A 22,428-nucleotide genomic window follows, 5' to 3' on the forward strand; every position below is an offset into this window, starting at 1 on the left:
CTCTATTTGGATACTTTATTTAAGTGAAGGGCTTCAGCACAAAAACATAATACATTACGGTGTTTCCTCTAGGATTTTTTTCCAGCTGTGGCGGCGGACTCTGTTGGGCCTTTTACACAGATCTACCAACTACCTGTGGCGTTATTTTAATGACAAATTTCGTGAGCGCAGTATTACAAGTCAAGATCGCATTCATGTAATGAGAGCATGTGAATCTCTGTGCTCGAGCGCCAATTTTCTTGCGCACCCTCAAATATACGCTGCTCAGGTGCAGATTTTCTTGTGCGCTCACAAATAAACGCTGCTGAAGTGCGATTTAGCAAGATAAAGTGATTGTATGCAGAGCCATAGACCTTTATCTATAAATAAAATATAATTATGGAAACTGTTCGTCATAACTGAAAGCTACGTCGTGTTGGCTGGCCTCACGCACCTGTCAGTGCAACACAATCTCACGGCAATTCAAAACTTTTTCATTTAGTAGCTAATTCGTATGAAGTTGTACAATCTAATTTGTACAATTTAGTATGATTTGCTCATCCCCCAATGATGGTTGGGTTTAGGGGTGGGGTTAGGTGCCATGCCTAAATCATACAATTTCATACGACTGAACTCATACAAATTCGTACAAATTAGCCACTAAACTGACAAAATGTAAAATACTTACGTTTTGTGGTCAGTCAGCATGTCACCTTACATTTACATTTAGTCATTTAGCAGACGCTTTTATCCAAAGCGACTTACAAATGAGGACAAGGAAGCAATTTACACAACTATAAGAGCAGCAGTGAATAAGTGCTATAGGCAAGTTTCAGGTGTGTAAAGTCTAAGAAGCAAAGCTTTAGTAATGTTTTTTTTTTTTTTTGGAGAGAGTACAGTTAGTGGTATAGCCAGAGAGGCAGTTACAGATTAGGAAGGAAAGTGGAGACTAAATAGTTGAGTTTTTAGTCGTTTCTTGAAAACAGCAAGTGACTCTGCCCGTTCTGATGCAGTTAGGGAGTTCATTCCACCAACTGGGCAGATTGAATGTGAGAGTTCGGGAAAGTGATTTCTTCCCTCTTAGGGATGGAACCACGAGGTGACGTTCATTCACAGAACACAGAACGCCTTTAACCTTAAAGGGTTAAATGAATAACCCACAGCACTACTACGATTACAGAAAAGTTTGCGCTGTTATACCTTTTAATACGTTTTGGTGCGATTATAACCCACTATTTAAAAAAACCGGCTGAATGTTTTGAATGAGAAGCTGTAATGTAGCAGTGGCTGGATGAATTTTGGTGTGGCGCCCCGCCATGGAAGAATGAATGTAGTGGAAACCTTGCATTACAATTTCTTCTTTGTTTTTTTTCTCTGAGGTGTCTAAAGTATTCAGATACAGAAATTGAAATAAAACTGCGTAGTCTTCACTGTATAAATTAAAAACACTTGTTTTATCAAACTTTACTTGTTATGCCTGAATGCTTTAAACATGCTTGAAATGTTTACACAGTGACAGGCCTTAAAACACATGCAAATAATGAAGTTTCACTCTTTTGATTAAACAGCAGTTAATCCACAAGTAGTATGCATTCTGAACTGTGCCGTCCGGCAAGCTATGTGAACTCCTGTACAATGAATTGTTTTATCATTTATCGTTTGTACTTATCTAGTAAAAACTCAAAGGAAATCCCACATTTCTCTCTCAGAATTACACAAGACTGTGGCTTTACACTCTTAAAATTTGGGCTGTAATGTAATGATGTGCACCTTTTGTGAAGCTGCTTTGGAATGATAATTATTGTGCAAAGCGTTATGCAAGTACACTTGAATTGAAGCAGGTAATATAAGGTCATTTTAAAGCCTGTTAAGTTAAATCTTAGTTTTTTGCTTCACATTCCATGCTGTTTACACTTTACCTAATGTTAGCTATTGGGCATCATATGTATTTACATGTGTTTTGTACAGTCACAGAAACACTGTGTTCTATAAATATACATGTATCCACCCATAACATTTCAGCATCGTATTGCCTCACGATGTACAAATACGGCACTGAAATTAAGGGCAATCAACACAAAATGATTCAAATCTCTAAATTTAATATTAGAAAAGCTCTAATATAGTACCATTCATCTGAGGTAAACAAGTAAATGTGATCTTGAAAAAAAAAATAAAAAAAGACATGGCCCACCTGAGTGAGGTACTCCAGACCCGGTGGTACTCCAGCAGGCACTGCTATTGGTGCAGGTACAGCTGCAGGTCCTAGAGACAGTCATGAGGAAAATAGCACTATTTATTATCAATAGCTTTCAGAATACCATATAAGAGAATACATGCTCTACATTCATACAGACTTGCATTGCATTGAATGTGCACATTTAATCAGTTCTTGGTCTCCCCTAGAAATCAAACATTGGTATTACTAGGGCCATCCTTTTTTCTTTTCCGTTACTAAATATAGGATGAAACCTTACATTGCCTTTATGTTGGTTCTAATGTTCAACGGAATGTGTGGATACAATTAAAGAAGCACATTTTTAACGAATCCACACAATTGAAGCAATGCATGTAGAAATACAAGACAGCTATTTCACTTATTGATCAGTCAATGTATAGTCCACCCCAAAATGAAAATGTACTCATGCTCAAGTGGTTCCAAACCTGTATGACTTTCATTAATCTGTTAAACACAAAAGAAGATACTCTGAAGAAAGCTGAAAACTACTTCCATAGTAGGAAAAACAAATACTATGGAAGTCAGTGGTTACAGATTTCCAGCTTTCTTTAGAAAAGCTTCATTTGTGTTCAACTGAAGAAACCCAAACAGGCTTGAAACAAATAAAAGATGGAATAAATGATGACAGAATTTTTAGTTTGGGGTAAACTATTCCAATAAAAGCATTTAAATTTGGTCACAAAAGTTCAAGAATTCTGTTTTCTATTTATTAATGCCTAAATAAATATTAGGTTGATTCTTGGGTGTCAAGCAGGTGCAGTTGAGCTTCTATTTATGTTTTATGATCAAAGTTTATATGTGAATAAAAGCCTCAAATAATTAACTCTTTTGCTTAATATAAAGTGATTAGATCTCTGCAGTGGACTTTTTCAGATCCATTTAATAGGGATTTATTCCTTACCAATGTTTTGGGTGAAATTGTCATTCTATAATTGGTGGAATAAAACAAAATGTCTTAACATGACAATAACTTATCACAATAATATCTGTAACAGTATATCAACAAAAAAATAATCAATGAAAGTCCTGTAGATTTAGGATGATATTGGGATGTCTAAATGATGACAAATTGAAAGTTAGAGAGTAAACTAAATATTTAAAATGTAGTAAGTATATATATATATATATATATATATATATATATATATATATATAGGTTTACCTCCGTATGATTGACCCGGCTGAGGTCCTGGACTAACTGGACCAGGCTGATACATGATTGGCTGATCCGGAACTGGTTGGTACCCTACTTGGAATCCTGCTGGTGGTGCATGTTGCCCAGGATCTCCATAGCCTCCCATTGGATAGGGTGGCATGGAGTGTCCGCCCGGCTGTGGCATGGGATACGAAGGCTGGTTTGGAGATGGGTAGCCTGGAAGACAATTAAAATACAAAGAGAGAAAAAAAATGTATTAGCATAATTAGCTAAAATTCAATCTATAATGGAATCCTAAAATACCATTTCTGGTCTTGACATTTTGTCTAGACTGAAACAGCTGCAAGAAACATGGTTTGTGCCACGTCAACTCATTAACAGGAAATTTTTGGTGAAGATCGTAGAGCAGTTATTTGGTTTTGTATACATTTTCCAGTCACAAGCGGATTTGTGAACGCACTGATTAGATATGTACCGTTTAATTCAAGCTGTCTGCGAAAATCATACCATTAAGCCTCAACACTGGGATTTGAGTTGGTATACAGCATATTGTGAAACTACTGGAACAACTAACCTGTTTAGTTTTGAACAATACATATGCAAATATTATTATATGCAAACATGTATGATGTGTGCATGTGTGTTAGGGAAAGAGATCTCAGCATTGAGATGGTTCATGCAGGTCTCTTGTGTTCAGTGGAATGGATCTATTTTAGAAGGCAGCAAACATGGGAGGCATCTTATTTAAAAATGCATTAAAATAGCCACCACTAGCAGAAGGGTTCATAAATAATTCATTGTAACAATATTGACTATTTACAGCAGTTATCAATGAGAAAAATCATTAACAACGCATGCAACCATAAACATTTTTTGATATATATTTATTATTTATTCTAAATTGCATTTATTGATATATTAAAAAAAATTTTTTATTTAAATTACTAATTCATTCATTTTCTTTTCGGCTTAGTCTCTTTATTAATCTGGGGTCGCCACAGCGGAATGAACCATCAATTTATTCAGCATATGTTTTACGCAGCAGATCCCCTTCCAGCTGCAACCCATCACTGGGAAATACCTATACACTGTCATACACTATGGACAATTTAGCTCACCCAATTTACCTATAGCTCATGTCTTTGGACTTGTGGGGGAAACCATAGCACCCGGAGGAAACACAATATTTAAATTATATAGGTTATAAATTAAGTATATTATTTTATATTAAATATAGGATAATAATTATTATTTACCTATACATTTAATTACCTTATTAGCATTTTGGAGCTGCACAATGATCCTTAAATCTTTTAACATTTCAGCAAATAATATTGCTTTTAAATATGCCATGGCAAAAGTTTTGGCTTTATCACACTTATTTACATGCTTGAATTCAGGAAGTAATCAATGAAATGATCAAATGATGTGAAAGCAAAGAGAAAAAGAATTCTGTTTTTAAACTTTCTACTGATTATAGAATCCTAAAACAAGACAACAATTCCACAGACATATTAAGCTGCACAACCTTTTTCAACACTGATAAAAAGTTAATCACCAAATCAGCATAAAAGAATGACTTTTGAAGGACCGTGAGAAAGGGCACGAAACCTGTGGTGAAAACACAGCAGGTATAGCATAATATGACGCATCTAATCCTCCCATTGTATATCCTGAACTGCCATTCTCAAATGAAAAGATCAGATTTTTTACTTGTCAGATCATTATTTAGGCCAAAAAATAGGAATACATTTGAATGAAATAAAGCTCTCTGACCGCAGGCTTCTCATCCAGGTGCTGCCTATTTATACAACGTTGTTTGAATGTTTGCAGAATGTCTTTACAGAATTCTCAAACCACCTGCTTCAAAAGTGTTCTATATAAAAAGCTTCAAATACTAATCCTTATCCTAATCACAATGATCAGCATGAGTGAGGGTCTATGAACGCGAGTACCTCCAAAATCATTACATGTGCAAAATAATGATCAACCGTTATTATATTTCCTGCCTAACTCAAAAAATTGCTTGTCTATTCAAGACTGACAGCCGTGAGGCACAGAAACAAAAGTGCCTTTCATTGCCAGCAGAGAGAAGACCCTATCGTGCATCAACACGCCCGAGGTCCACAAAACAAGTGTCTGGAATTTAGCTCGAGAAGAAAAAGTGTTCATTTTTCAACAAAATATAAAAACACATTTTGATATGCAGTTTAAAAAAAATGCCAAATTCCTGAAGAAAATAAAAATCCATGAATTAACAAATTACTAGTAGTGTCCAAAAGTGCTTAGTAACTGCAGTGATTTGGCTCTCAGCATTCATCACAAATTGCTTGTTAGTGAAGTTATGTAGGGCTGCTATTTGGGGATATGTTCTGGCAAGTCAATAACATGCACACTGTCATTCATTTATTTATTTTCCTTTGGCTTGGTCCCTTTATTAATCAGGGGTCGCCACAGCGGAATGAACCACCAACTTATCCAGAATGTGTTTTACACAGTGGACGCCCTTCCAGCTGCAACCCAGTACTGTCAAACACCCATACACACTCACATGCACACATATACATTACGGCCAATATAGTTTATTCAGTTAACCTATAGCGCATGTTTTTGGATTGTGGAGGAAACCCACGCGAACATAAGGAGAACATGCAAACTCCACATGGAAATGTCAACTGATCCAGCCGGGACTTGAACCAGCAACGCTCTTGCTGTGAGGGAAAAGTGGGAACCACTGAGCCACCATGCTGCCTATATGCACAATGTATATTTCATTATTCGCTTCTTGTGTTTCGAAGTCTGGTAAATTTCTGGTAAATAAATATCCCCTGGTGCTTTCCCTGGCGTCTGGTAGACCAAGTGAGCTCACGTAGAATTCAGACACTGGATCAATGCTAATTTGATTCTCAAGACCCGCCACATGGAATCGCAACCCGTTTCCATCATGTTATCTTTCTATTCATGGTCACGTGCATCCCTGGCGCAAAAGCATTAACTTAAGTGCTGGGAAGAACACTCAAATCGTCCTTCAGACTTGGTCATTGAAAAGTCATCCATAATTCCTACAGACATGCACTAATACACTTGAAATAAAATGGTTCACTTGGATTTTCTCACAGTTGTAGATGTTCAGAATAGTAAATCACTAGGAAATCTGCATAGCGTGCAATTCATGTCATTACTTTCTGAAAGGATTTTGAAAAGCAACAAAGCAAAATATAGAAGAAATATATGTACAGTTGAAGTCAGATTTATTAGCCCCCCCTTTGAATTTTTTTCCTTTTGTAAATGTTTCCCAAATAAGGTTTAACAGAGCAAGGAATTTTTTACAGTATGTCTGATAATATTTTTTCTTCTAGAGAAAGTCTTATTTGTTTTTATTTTGGATAGAATAAAATCAGTCTTTAATTTTTCAAAAACCATCAAAATTCAAAAAAGTTCCAAATTATTAGCCCCTTTAAGCTATAATATATTTTTTCGATAGTCTACAGCAGTGTTTCCCAACCCTTTTCCTGGAGGCACACCAACAGTACATATTTTGGATGTCTCCCTTACCTGACTAATTAACTTCAGGTTTTGGGGTCTCTTCTTATGTTCTAATTAGGTGATTAAGGTGTGTTTGATTAGGGAGACATTGAAAATGTGTACTGTTGGTGTGCCTTCAGGAACAGGGTTGGGAAACACTGGTCTACAGAACAAACCATCGTTATATATTAACTTGCCTAATTACCCTAACCTGCGTAGTTAACCTAGTTAAGCCTTTAAATTTCACTTTAAGCTGTATAGAAGTGTCTCAAAAAATATCTAGTCAAATATTATTTACTGTCATCATGGCAAAGAAAATAAATCAGTTATGAGAAATGAGTTATTAAACTTATTATGTTTAGAAATGTGCTGAAAAAAAAAGCTTCTCTCTGTTAAACAGAAATTGGGGAAAAAATTATTCAGGAGGGCTAATAATTCTGACTTCCACTGTAGATGGAACGCAAACCAAGTCAATCATTGAAACAGACTTCCCACATAGTACCAATGAATAATTCATGACCTTCTATTGGCATTTCAATTTGGCGCTTCTAATGGACAGTCCCGTCTTGTCATTCCAGTTTTCCTGGCTAGTTATATAAACATTGCTGAGTCTGAGTCATTCCCCAAAACAAAAGGATGGGGCAAGCCCTTTTGCAACAGAAAGGATTTTTCTTGAGTCATGCATTTAATAAACCGCTTATACAGGAACTTACCTAAAACATTCAATCCACACACTTAACATGGACTACATACTTTCAGTCTGCTTGGTGACAGATAGACTGAATTCTATTAAGAACACAGATGTTCCAAAGAATATCCTTAATGGGGTTAGGAATCACTTGACTGCTAATTTAGCAGCAACATGCAGTCTGGGTTGGATGGGATAGACATTTTTATAGTAAGAAAGTCTAAAATGATGCTAGAACACCATTATCTGCTTTGAAGCACACATAATTAAAAGACTTGATCTGTTTTTTTTCATATATCAGTTCTGTAGACCTAAACTCCGATCTTAAAACTGTGGAAACTTATAAATGTGGAACACAGCCACTTTTGTAGGCTTGACTTCCTGCATTCCTTTCCCACTGACCTCCAGGATAAATGTTTCCACCAGAAAACACACCTTCATTTCAACAGGCATGAAGCTGCACAAATTGCACTTGAGAGAAAAAATGTAAATAGACTGTGTGGATGGTTTTCAGCACAGTAAACTGTAAACTATATGAATGAGTTCATGCAAGTGGATATCCTGGGCAACTAATGCAAAACTCACTGGCTGTTTAAGTTAATGCATTCTGCAATTCCAGAAAGTAATAAAAACATGCATTTCTATTAAAAGAATAGATAAATAAATGGCATTATCATTACCTGGTCCAGACATGTTGAAGGTAGATCTTTGACTTTCAGATCCAATGTCTGTCTATCAGCACCACGATCACTATGTGGGCGAAAACATTGAAGAAAAGTTTAGTTTGTGCAATAGAAATAGAAAATAATATTAATAAATATTGGCGGTTCATTCCGCTGTGGCAACCCCATATTAATAAAGGGACTAAGCCGAAAAGAAAATGAATGAATGAATGAATGAATGAATGAATGAATGAATTAATTAATAATAATGTCGGTGACAATGGCTTAGTGGAAAGTGCATCGACACATGCATTCCGGTGCTCACGGCGACCCGAGTTTGATTCCTCAAGGTCCTATGCTGATCCTTCCCTTCTCTATGCTCCCCACACTTTCCTGTCAATTCTCTCTACTGTCCTGTATCTATGGGATTTTTTTTATTGGATTTTAACAATACAATCATATTAATAACCATAACATTGGATGACATCAAGTACAATAATAAAAAGGAACAAAAAAATACATTTACATAAAAGAAAATAAATAATACTAAGATAAAAAAACAAAAAAAAAAACAGGATACAGAGGCAAAATTATCAAATTTAATAATGTTTACAAAGTTCTTATGAAATTTCAGTTTTTACACTTTTTTACTATAAACATTTTGTAATGTAGTAATGAAACCATTTAAGTCACAAAGAAAATTTATCAAAGTAGGTAATGATGAAGAAAATGTACATTTGTTAATATAATATTTATCTATCTAAATATTAAGTAAATTGCCTATAAATTTTGTTACATTTGTCATGAGAAAAGTAACAAATTATATCACACGTGGAAAATTCAATGTTAAACTTACATTTTGATTTAAAAAACGGGCATTTGACAAAAAGATGATCAATCGATCCAATACTTCAGTTACAAAAGACACAATTTGAATTATTATTACCAAATTTAGATACAATCTCGTTTGTGGGGTAGATATTGTGTAACACTTTCAAGTGTAATTCTTTAACTTGGTTGGGAACACAGAATTTGAAAGGTAAGAGCCAAGCTTTTTTTCAAAATAATTTGATCTATTAGAGAATTACAAAGAAATTTTCCCATCGGAGTGACTGTAACACATTTCTTATATTTCTAATACTACATTTTAGGTCGTAAATGTTTGTTTGATGGTGATTTTTGAACATTTGATCGAACATTTGCTCAAGAATACAGGTGTGAAAAACAACTGATGAACAAAGAGCCAGGAGTTGGGAATAATGACAAACACATCAGTAGTGAGAACAACCAAAAGAGAGAAAATAAATAAATTAATTAAATAATACATACATTGCAATTTATACTAAACCAAGTATAAGAAAATAAAGATAAAAAGCCATGGAATTCACAGCATAAACAGCATCAACACAAATTACATAAAAACATAAAAAAATAACATACATTCAATGTTTTAGTTGCCTTTTTGTTAGAAGTGGTAAAGAGAGACTTAATATAATTCTTGATGTCTATTCGAAAATAAGAAAAATGAGGGGTGATATTGATAACCTTGCATTTGTGAATGAAATACTTTGCTAGCAAGATTATTAAGTTGCAAATAAAATTAACATTTTTCATATTGCTTCTCAGAGGTAAAAAGTCCAAATAAAACATCTTTAAAGCAAAGCTCAAAATCTTCATATATGAAATTAATAATAAACTGGCAGATATCTTGCCAAGGTTTCCTTATATGAACACAATGCCAAAAAGATGCATGTTTGAGTGTGAGTAACATATTGAAGCAATAACGACATGACGTTATATGTAGTGGGTGTGGCAACAGTTACTGCTGCTTATCGTGAGAGGTCAAGTAGCATACACTGTTTTTCTCCCTCACAAAGACAACAACAAAATATAGTTGCACATTCACTAACCAATAATAATAATAATAATAATAATAATAATAATAACAACAACAACAATAATAAAAAACACAAGAAGAGTTGAAGTAGAAACTGCAGAGCAATCTTTACTGAAATGTTTTCCGGAAAAAAAGCCATAAAACTAATTAAGATGTTCGCGTTTACCTGTCGTGTAAAATGTATCACCGCAATACACCTTAAACCGAAAATCTACCATTTTTAGCCTAAGTTTCGAAAAGGAAACCAGTCCACCATGCAAACTCTCACTTACATCTTTGTCAGACAGGTTTAATTACTCCACAAGCAAGCCTCCGTCACCAAACTCTCCAGCACTTCCTTGTTGGTGCAGTGATTGTTCGTAAATGAGAAAAGGGGAAGCTTAAAATCGGTTCTTCGCTTTACTCTTTGTGCAAAAACGAGTGTGTTTGCAGCGTTTTAACACTACGCCCTAGCGCGAAGCATTCTCCTTTTTTCTCTATGAATCAATCTCCTCCCCCTTTATGACGCAGATTAGATTGAAAGCCTAAGAAAGCCACAAGACTTCTATTAAGCAATAAGGTTAACATTTAAAGAAAAACGAGGATATTACACTTTTTGGTACGTGCAATGACAAAAATTGGGAAGCACTTGGGCATGTTTCGAAACATTTACGCCACACCATATGATTTTAAATATAGTCATCAGGTTGCGCAGCTTAAACTTATTTCCTCGAACTTAAAACCACTCGTGAACACCACAAAATCATGAATAACTGTCTGCTCCTCCAATCTGCTGCTCATATACACATACAGTGGTCGAATGAATCCATTACTCGATGAAAATATTGCTGTACACAAATGCCACAACGCCATACCATCAAATAAATGCAAATCATTGATTTTGTTGGCAAGTTGTGAAAACTGTCGTGGCTAGGGTCAAAAACTTTTGTTTTAACGCCTCGTTTATCTATATAACGAAAGTCGTTTTAACCCTTAACATTCATTGTTATTTAAGTGAATGTCTTATGAATAATATACTTAAGTGTGTATGATCAGGTATGAGTAGCAGATAAGTAAGCATATACTAGCAAGTATTGAATGGTTATGTAAAAGTAGGCTATAATAATAGCTACAAGTCATTCAAAAGCATGCCAGGTTTAATTACTCCACAAGCAAGCCTCCGTCACCAAACTCTCCAGCACTTCCTTGTTGGTGCAGTGATTGTTCGTAAATGAGAAAAAAGGAAGCTTAAAATCGATTCTTCGCTTTACTCTTTGTGCAAAAACGAGTGTGTTTGCAGCGTTTTAACACTACGCCCTAGCCTACATACTATAGTCTATAGTATTTGTTTAAGATGTCTAGCAGTTACTATAGTTTTTAATAATAAGCAGTGCTAGTAGCTAATGATTATGTAGTATACTGTAGGCATGGGCCGGTATAAGTTTCTAAGGGTATGACAACCTTGGCTAAAAATACCACGTTTTCACAGTATCACAGTATTGTGATTGCTACCCTAAAATAAGTTATTTTTAAATGTCTGGGTAAAAACAACAACAACATTTTGCCCATTGAACAATTCATTTTATTTTAAGAAACATTTATAATATTTTGGAGCAGCAAACATGTCAGGCTAAATCACTAAAATAAGTCATCGACTTCTACTGGCTTCATTAGTTTCAAAGACAGGTTTCTTTACAGCAAATAAAAAATACATTTTATAACAGAACATTTTAGTGGTATTAAAACCTTGACACTTTTCCAAACCATGGTAAACCTTGAAACCGGTTAGTCTACTAGTATCTAATGACTAGTTTTAATGTCTAATAAAAAGTGCTAGCATCTATCAAATGAAAGTATTATAGTTCCCAAATAATAACTATTAATAGCTAGATAAAAAGTGCCATTAATGAAGACAAATATAGGCTTAATACTCCTTGATAGATGTTAAACCACTGGCCATAAATGATAAAAGCCTTTTAAAATGCCTTTTTATATTACATAATAGACATACACTGTAAATCAATATGTGATGTCAAGAATCAATAATACAGTCAAATGCCCCCATAAATGACAAATCACCTACTAATAAATTATAAATTCTGAATGAAAAAATATTATATATAAAATATTATATATTAATTAATCGATATAGTTGCCTGTTGAGAGAACTGAAGACAATTAAGCACTATTCAAAGATACTCAAATTTAACACATCCAGGTTTGTTGTTGTTATAGCACCATCTTGTGGCACTATTAAACATATTTGAAATCCCTATTGGAACACTGGCCGCTATAGTTCCTGTTTGAAACATTTATTTTCCAGGTTTTGATCCACATACGAGGCCGGATGGATTCATGATTTTATGTTGTTCATGCCAAATAATTTCGTCAGCTTGTTTGTTTAAATATTTTTATAAAAATAAATTCTTTTATCAGTTATTTCATGAGGGTGTTTACAAATTAGGCTACACAACAAATTGTATTTATTTATTTTTATGAATAGGAATAAAAGCTAAAAACAATTTAAAAAAAATTGTGGATGAGCATATGAAATTAAGCTTAAAATAATTAAATAATAAATAAATATATAATTAAGATTGTTATTTAAATATAAATTATTATCCCTCTTGTGAAATTTAAATTCTTTTTTAGTATTTCCCCAGTAATGATGTTCAACAGAGCAAGGAACATTTACGCAGCATTTCCTATAATATTTTCCTTCTGGATAAAATCTTTTTGTTATAGAAATTAAAATATTAATTCATTCATTTTCTTTTCGGCTTAGTCGCTTTATCAACCCGATTTCGCCACAGTGGAATGAACAGCCAACTTATCCAGCATATGTTTTAGGATGCCCTTCCAGCTGCAACCCATCAGTGAGAAACAGCCATACGCTCTCATTCACTACGGACAATTTAGCTTACGATTTACTTGAGTAATTTTTTTCATCAGATACTTTTTTACTCTTATTCAAGTAACCGCAAGTACTTTTACTTCAGTATAGATTTTTTCAGTATAGATTAATTATCTGTTGAACTACATCCCAATCATCACAAATACTGCAGAAGACCTATTGGAACCCGCCAAGATTCTCACAGAATAAATCATGGTTTAGGGTTACATTCAGTATAGGGGTCGTGCAAGAAATCTACAGAGTGGATGGCAACATCAACAGCCTGAAGTATGAAGATATTTGTGCTGCCCATTACATTACAAACCACAGCAGAAGGCAAATTCTTTAGCAGGATAGCGCTCCTTCTCATACTTCAGCCCCATCAAAGTTCCTGAAAGCAAAAAAGGTCAAGGTGCTCCAGGATTGGCCAGCTCAGTGACCAGACACGAACATTATTGAGCATGTCTGGGGTAAGATGGAGGAGGCATTGAAGATAAATCCAAAGAATCTTGATGAACTCTGGGAGTCCTGCAAGAACGCTTTCTTCGCCATTCCAGATGACTTTATTAATAAGCTATTTGAGTCATAGAGATGTATAGATGCAGTCCTCCAAGCTCATGGGAGTCACACACAATATTAATTATTTTTCCACTGTTCCTTAAACTTGGATAGACGACAAAACTTTTGTCATGTAGCGTATAAAACTTTGCATAAAAACCTTCCTACAAGTGACCGCACACCAGAATAATTTTTTAATTGAGTTATTAATGATTATGGCCGATTTGATGATTTAAAGTGGTTCAACTAAGACAATATCTGAGTTAAATATGTTTACTTAAATAAACTGCCCTGTTTTTCTGTTCCACATTTATAAATGAGACGTTTAGAACTTGAAAATGACATTTTATGTTTGTACAATCAACTTACTTTAATTGAGCTGAAACAACACAAATTCTTGAGGCTTTGAAGGACACCTTAATTGTTTTAAATTCAATCAACTTATGGCTGCACGGTGGAGTAGTGGGTAGCACATTCACCTCACAGCAAGAAGGTTGCTGGTTAAAGCCCCGGCAGGGTCAGTTGGCATTTCTGTGTGGAGTTTGCATGTTCTCCCAGTGTTCACGTGGGTTTCCTCCGGGTGCTCCCGTTTCCCCCACAGTCCAAAGACATGCGCTATGAATTGTGAATTGAGTAAGCTAAATTGTCACTGTGGGGGAAACTGGAGCACCCGGAGGAAACCCACACGAACACGGGGGAGAACATGCGAACTTCACACAGAAATGCCAACTGACCCTAAATAAATGTATTTATATATATATATATATATATATATATATATATATATATATATATATATATATATATATATATATATATATATATTCAGTTAAAGTCAAAATTATTTGCCCTCCTGTGAATTTTTTTAAAAATATTTCACAAATGACGTGTTTCTTCTGTTGAAAGTCTTTTTTATATCGGCTAAAATAAAAGCAATTTGTAATGTTTTTAAAACCATTTTAAGGTCAATATCCTTAGCTTCTTTAAACAATATTTTTTCAATAGTCTACAGAACAAACCATCATAAATGACTTGCCTAATTACCCGAACTTTCCGAACGAACCTGGTTAAGCCTTTGAATGTCACTTTAAGCTGAATACTAATATCTCGAAAAATATCCAGTAAAATATTACGTGCTGTCATCATGGCAAAGATATGTGTTGTGTGTGTGTGTTACACACAATTTTTATGTTTATGTATGTTTAAATGTTATATTTTATTGGTTAACAGTGTGAATGACTAAGATGTGTAGAGCTAATAAGTTATTCCATTAAACAGCAGTTTAAGTTATCCCATAGTTACATTAATAAGGTTCAAATTGGGATAATTTTGAGACCACTACTTGTTTTTTCATGTTGAATCTGCAACTCATATATGTTGCAAAGTCAGTTCCATGTACAGCGTGAATTGCATTATCAAAACTATTCTTGTTGATATCTTGGAGTGAAAACATAGACTGAACTTACCCACCTCTGACACCAACCAAGACAATATCACTTTAAGCTATTAAAAATGTCAATAAAAGTCACCTTTTCAAAGTTAAAAGTTGTTGGAAGAAAGATCAAGATCCCGTAATGCAATTCAAAAGCGTCAATAAATGGGGAAAAATAAAATATAAAAACATTAATCATAAAATACAGAAAAACTGCTCTTTTTTACAGCATAGTTGGCTTTTACACACAATCAGTGCTCACCGTACAGAACATGCGCTTCTCACCTGCTTAACATAGACAAAGCTGGATGCATGCAACAACTATATAAACATTTCCATTTTAATAAATTGCAAATGTAGTAGTATTGTAGAAATGTCGATCCATAGATTCCAGGACCTTCAATAAAAAGTCCGGTTGTTATATCATTAAAAACATGCTGGAAAAATCCACTCTATCTACAACAACTGTTATATACAATGATAATACAGCACTTAAACTATAAATTACGCAAAAAAGCTATTGATTCTGCAAATAATTTAGAACAAATGCATATTTTTAGCTAGCACTGGACTCTTTAGGATTGTCATTGTTCTAAATTTGGACGTTTGGATCATTCTGGGTACTTATAGGGCAGAAATGAGAAGGCGGGATTGTCGCAAACGATCACAGACACTCATTTTACACTAATTAGAGTAATCAGTGGCACCGATTTGTTCTCAGTCTCTGTTGACAGACATCTGGGCGGATCGCACCGGCCCTGTTTAGTAAAGGTAGTTTATTTTCACCATGGGTCATCTGTCAACAGCTAGTCTATGTCTGGTGGCCCCGGGTTGCCCGAAATAGCAATAATTAGGATTGGGAGGGAAAAGAGGAAAAGCGAAAACGTGTCAGACTGCTGGTAGACCATCCACAGAGGCCACTTTCATATGTGTGTGTGTGTGCTTGTGTGTTTCCTCTGTTAATACTACAACCATCCCTACGTGGACGAGCATCCAGTGTTTTGAAACTGAAATTGAGCGAGACGAGATGATCTGAAGAGGCCACACACAGACTCTCCAAATGACCCAACGCTTAGAAATGTGTGTGAATGTCAGCGCCTTCCATCCCTATAGTAAACTCGAGCTTTTTTAGGTGATATTAGAAATTATTTCATTTTTACATCACATTTTGTTGTCCAGATTTTATTATAAAGTTTATTATCATTCATTCATTTTCTTTTCGGCTTAGTCCCTTTATTAATCTGGGATCGCCACAGCGGAATGAACCTCCAATTTATTATTATAATTGTTGTTGTTATTATTATTGTTAATTATTATTAATTTTAGTAAGTTTTTTTCACATTGAAAGCATTGCAAGTAAATCATTAAATGTTTCAAATCAATTATATGGGTAAAAAATATGGGTGAAATAATGTTTGATTATCTTTCGGGGTAACATATATTTATGTATACAAATAAAACGACCCTCATTCTGATCATTAATTATTAAAATATATAAATGAGTAAAGATCATACAAAATTATATTAATTATGTTTTAAATGATTCAGTTAATAAAAGGATACGGTTGGAATGATACTGTCAATGTATAAAGATTTATAAAGATGTATTAATAATATCTGCCTTCAGTTCTGTCTCTAAATATAGTGTTTTAATGTCACTGAATGATCCTTGCTTTAAGTTTGAAAACTTAAATGATTTTATATAACCTATTGCTACACCTATTTGACTGTTAGTGAGCACCTTCTGTAAAAGGTCAGAGTAAAAAGGTTTGACAGTTTTATCTTAAAAAAAAATTACAATTCAACACTGAAAAAAAATATTCAAAGATGATTCATTGGATTAACAAAATTTTTAAGTTAAGTGGTTGTAACAATTTATTCGGGCTGAATTTAAACAAGTCTAGCGTTACTAAATTTAATTTGTTTAAATTCAACACAAATAAATAGTTTGCAACTATTTTGCGGATCAAATTTTTTTCAGTGAACTAGACACAAAATAAGGTTGAAAAAGCTTGGATGAAAGCTTTTATTATTAACATTATTACTACTACTATTACTACTATTACCACTTGAAACTCCCTTTTCATCATTCCCCGACATGACTATTTATATTATACCTTTAAAAAAATACTTTTGCTGCTTGTTTAAACTGCTTATTTAAAATGAGCTGAATCAAATCAGTTATTGGGTTTTTTGGGGGGACAACTTAATTTTGTCTACATTCAATCCACTTAAATCTTTAAAAACAATTAAGTTAACCTAATCGATTTGTGTTGGGACAACATGAAGGAATTGTGTGGAACCCAGCATTTTCTACAGTGTATTTACAGCAAAAAATGCTGGGTTCCACACAAAAGATTTGTGTTGGGACAGCATGAAGGAATTAAGTTAACTTATTCGTTTTTGCAAATTTCAGTGGATTGAACGTAAACAATTAAGTTGTCCACCCAAAAAAAACAATAATTGTGTTGTTTCAGCTTTCTAAAAACACTATAAAATAATCTCACTGTTAAATGTGTTTATTGGTAAATCTCAAAACAATATTGTGTATTGTCCCTGAAAACAAATTCATTGGATTTACTAAATATTTTTTAAGGTAAATGGTTGCAGAGAATTTATATGCACAGAAAAAAAAAATATTCAAAGATGATTCCTTGCATTTACTTTTTTTAAGTGGTTGTAAACAATGTATTCAGGCTGAATTTAAACAAATAAATTGAGTTGAACATTACAAAATTTCATTCGTTTGTTTAAATTCAACACATAAAAATAGTTTGCAACCACTTAACTTAAAAAAAAGTAAATCCAATGAATAATTTTTTAGTGTACTATAATCCCTAAATAAAAAAATTTCAGATGGCATTTTTTTCCAGAGAGCTTTTTCAATCTGAATTCTTCATATTTATATATTTCACATATTGTTCATATTACGAACATGCCAGGAACACAAAGACTTTTAATTACATAATAAGTAGCCAGTAGGTATTGTTGATATTGATTGAGAACATTTTAAAAACAAGCGAAATGATTCTTTAATCATGTCCTAATCTTTCTGGTGGGTGGGTGAAGTCATGCTGGACAAAAACACTCCCTTTATCCACCATCTCTCTGTCATCCTATATAAACCCACCCCAGCTTCAGGTCTACAAATACCCCAAAACACACATGCCCTTCACAAAGAGAACACAAGACAACACAGACTCGAGGAGAAAGAGCAAGACTAACAACCTCTGCAAGAACCTTCAGAAGGAAAGACTATCTCAACAACAAGGTAAATAATTTCACAAGGAAACTGCTAATAAATTTCACAGATAATTACAAAATTAACCATAATTTAAGTTGAGTTTTCTTATTATGTAATATATAGTCCAATAATCTTTTCTTACCAGTGAGAAATGTTTTTTTCACGCTTGTTCAACTTCTTATTTGAAATATACTGACATAACACAACTATTTAGATTTTTTGGGGTGAACTTACACTGTAAAAAGTGTTGCAAACAATTTATTTGTGTTGAATTTAAACAAACAAATTAAATTTAATAATGTTCAACTTAATTTGTTTGTTTAAATTCAGCCCAAATAAATTGTTTACAACCACTTAACGTAAAAAAATTGAGTAAATCCAAGGAATCATCTTTGAATAATTTTTTTCAGTGTAATTGTTTTATGCTCAATCCATTTACATTTGTTAACTTAACTAATTTGTGTTGGGACAACATGAATGAATTCAGCATTTTTTTACACTGTATCACTGAAAAAATGATTCATTGGATTTACTAAACATTTTTAAAGTAACTTTGCAAACAGTTTATATGGGCTGGATTTAAACAAACAGATTAAGTCGAACATTACTAAATTTCATTTGTTTGTTTAAATTCAGCCCAAATAAATTATGTGCAACCAAAAATATTGAGTACATCCAATAAATCATTTTTACAGTGTTTACTAAAAAAAAATTACATCTGCAAACAATTTATGTTGAATTTAAGCAAATTAAATTTTGTAATGCTCAACTTAATTTGTTTTTTTAAATTCAACCTAAATAAATCGTTTACAACCACTTAACTTTAAAAAATTTAGTAAATCCAAGGAATCTTTTTTGAATTTCATCATTTCATTCATTGTACAACATACTTTTGTTAAATTCTACATTTTGTTTGAATAATTACTGAGTGTTTTAATGCACACTCAGAGTGCAAACAAACTCAAAGTTTAAGTTTTTTTGTTCTGTTGCCCTCTGGAAGAAGGTTAAGAAGCATTAAATGCTCTTCCAACAGATATAAATTTACATTTGTTCCAGAGGCAGTAAGGCTTTACAACATTACATTTTAGCAAGTGTTAAATTTACATTTCTAATACATGTGTTTTTCCAAGGTTTTTTTTTTTTAACTATTTATGAAGTTAGACATGAAGCATGCTGGATTTTTTTTTGTTTTTGTTTTTTTTAACACTGTTTGTAAGTGATTTGTCTCCTTATGTGTTTGTTAAATCATGAAATGCTATTACCCTAATCTAATTGCCCCTGGTGGGATTAATAAAGTTGTTAAGCCTTAAGTTTTCTTTTAATATAAAAATATTTTAAACCGATATCATTCTTCCACCCTCAGATGACGTGCTCCAGGTGTTTTCTGCTTATTCTGGTTGTCTACTTCCTGATGGATGAGCTTTGCGCTTTCCTCTTACCAGACAGACTGCGAGTGAAAAGGGTAAATATCAGAATGTTTGAAATATGGATTTTTAATATAGCATATAACTTTGCAGTTTTATATATTGAAATATATGCATGTAATTCCCTGCAGAGCAGTCACATGTCAGATCAGGATCTGTCATCACACATCTATGAGCTCTCAGATCTTACTGAACTGTTCCCTGGAAATGAAGGGGAAATGACTCGGGACTGGGATCCCAATCCAGCCAAGTCTCCTGCTTTCTTCTCCCCCATGGAACAAATCAACATGCAGCAAGCAAACAACAACCGCCGCAAAAACAAGGACAACAGGTAAGATTGCTTACATTCTTTGTTGTGTACTGAAATGAGAGATTTCGGTGAAACTAGAAATAAAATGTGATTAACCGCACAGCATATTTTGAACTAGTTTAAATGGAATATTTAATAGAATAGTTCAAATATACTACACAAACTGGAAGGGATTGTATTTAACAAAATGTATTTGAAGAATTTAGCAAAAGCCTCTAAGTGCCGTCTGAATTTTTATTCTAAAATTAGCATTTTTCTAGCATGTAGATTTAGTAATTTCACTTTTATTTTCACTTTTCTTTGTCTTTAAAGTGAAATAACTGAACATAAACATCGCAGGGTGAGAAAAATGCTCATTTAATTAGTCAATTTCAGATGCACTTAGAGAGTTTCTCAACTAGTTACAGTATTTATTATTTTTAAAAAAATAGTGTCTTTATTTTAGGGTTCACAGAAATCTCCATAAGAGTAATGAGTAATGCATTTGTGTATATACAAAAATCGAGTCATATTGAACTCTTCATTTTTAATAGATAGCAGCTCATCCATGTTTTCAAATTTAACCATAAATCCTACATCTTTACCCCAACAGGAGGAGGATCACAGTTCCTCTGGACCGCATTGGCAGCTCTCACTTATCTACTCGGAGCAGAAAGGTATTTGTCTGATAGAGAAAATCATATATTTCTTGGTCGTCCTGTGAAATTATAATTCTTTTTCAAATATTTCACAAGTGCAAGGAGTGAAATCCAGTATTCCCTATTATATTTTTTCTACAGGAGACAGCCTTATTTCTCTTAGTATTTCTTATTGTCTTATTATTTTATATATTAAATTATTTTCTTATTATTTTATATATTATTTTATGGTCTTATTATCTTTTTGTTTTACATATTATACTACTGTTTTATATTTTATATTATTGTCTTATTATATTATTGATTTAAATAATATATTATCTTATTATTTTATATATTTTATCTTACTTATTTATATAATATATTACTGTCTTATTATTTTATATATTATATTATCTTATTGTCTTATTATTTTATATATTATTTTATAGTCTTATTATTTTAAATATTATTTTATTTTATAGTCTTATTATTTTATATATTATTTTATTTTATTGTCTTATTATTTTATATATTATTTTATAGTCTTATTATTTTTATATAATATTATATTTTTGTTTTACATATTATATTATTGTTTTATATATTACATTATTGTCTTATTATTTTATGTATATTATCTTATTGTTTTATATATAATATTATTGTTTTATTATTATATTATTTTATTCTTATTATTTTATATATTATATTATCTTATTGTCTTATTTTATATATTATTGTCTTATTATTTTATATATTATATTATCTTATTTTACATATTATATTATCTTATTCTTATTTTACATATTATATTATCTTATTGTCTTATTTTATGTAATATTGGCTTATTATTTAGTATATTATATTATTTAATATATTACTGTCTTATTTTATATATTATTGTCTCATTATTTTATATATTATATTATCTTATTTTATATAATATTGTTTTATTATTTTATATATTATCTTATTGTCTTGTTATAAATTGTCTTATTGTATAATATATTATTGTCTTTTTATTTTACATAAGATAATATAATATATAAAATAATACAACAATATATTATATAAGACATAAGATATAAAATAAAACAATAGGATAATATAATGTCTTATTTTAAATATTATTTTCATGCTATTTTATATAATATACTATTGTCTTATTTCATATATTATTGTCTTATAATTATATATATTATATTATCTTATTGTGTTATTTTATATATTATCGTATTGTTTTATTATTTCATATATTATTGTCTTATAATTTTATATATTATCTTATGGTCTTATTTTATACATTTTATATTCTTATTGTCTTATTATTTTATACATTATATTATTTCCTAGTATTTCTCTTAGTATGTTTTGGCTACAGAACCAGAGTTGTTTAATAACTTGCCTAGTTAACCCTTAAAAATAAACATTTAAATAAATGACACTTTATGCTGAATTCTAGTATCTTACAAAATGACTAGTGAAATATTATATAGCCAACATATTGGATGCCAAAAAAATTAGTTATTAAAACTGTTGAAAAAACAAATCTCTAATACCGACACTTAAGAAATATTGAAAAAAGAATTACAATTTCACTAATAATTTCGTCTTGAACGGCACATTTAAACTCATCAGATTGCATATTCTATCATTATTAAAAATATACTTTTTTTTCCCTTAGGAGGAGCCTGAAGACTTTAAGGAATATGACGCAAAGTGATCAAGCTATATATTACATACTGTTGAAAAGGACTGTTTTATGTTGTGTAGTTTTGGTCCCTTTTCACTCCATGTTCTTTTTTTATTCTTAAGTCATTGC

General features: G+C 32.3%; 1 protein-coding gene across 1 annotated transcript in view; it reads right to left on the bottom strand.

Annotated features, from left to right (window-relative positions):
- plscr3b (phospholipid scramblase 3b) overlaps window positions 1-10,637 on the bottom strand; it is a 22,125-nt gene extending 11,488 nt beyond the window's left edge. Inside the window, exons 1-4 of the mRNA XM_056461415.1 lie at window positions 10,419-10,637; window positions 8,268-8,337; window positions 3,381-3,590; window positions 2,174-2,244 (exon numbers count right to left, since the gene is read on the bottom strand). Of these exons, the coding sequence (XP_056317390.1) occupies window positions 2,174-2,244; window positions 3,381-3,590; window positions 8,268-8,280 (294 nt within the window). The 5' untranslated portion in view covers window positions 8,281-8,337; window positions 10,419-10,637. The remainder of the gene's footprint in view (window positions 1-2,173; window positions 2,245-3,380; window positions 3,591-8,267; window positions 8,338-10,418) is intronic.
- Window positions 10,638-22,428: the final 11,791 nt, after the last annotated feature.

The sequence above is a fragment of the Danio aesculapii genome, chromosome 7 (assembly GCF_903798145.1).
Source record: "Danio aesculapii chromosome 7, fDanAes4.1, whole genome shotgun sequence".
In the NCBI taxonomy this organism is placed as follows: Eukaryota; Metazoa; Chordata; class Actinopteri; order Cypriniformes; family Danionidae; genus Danio; species Danio aesculapii.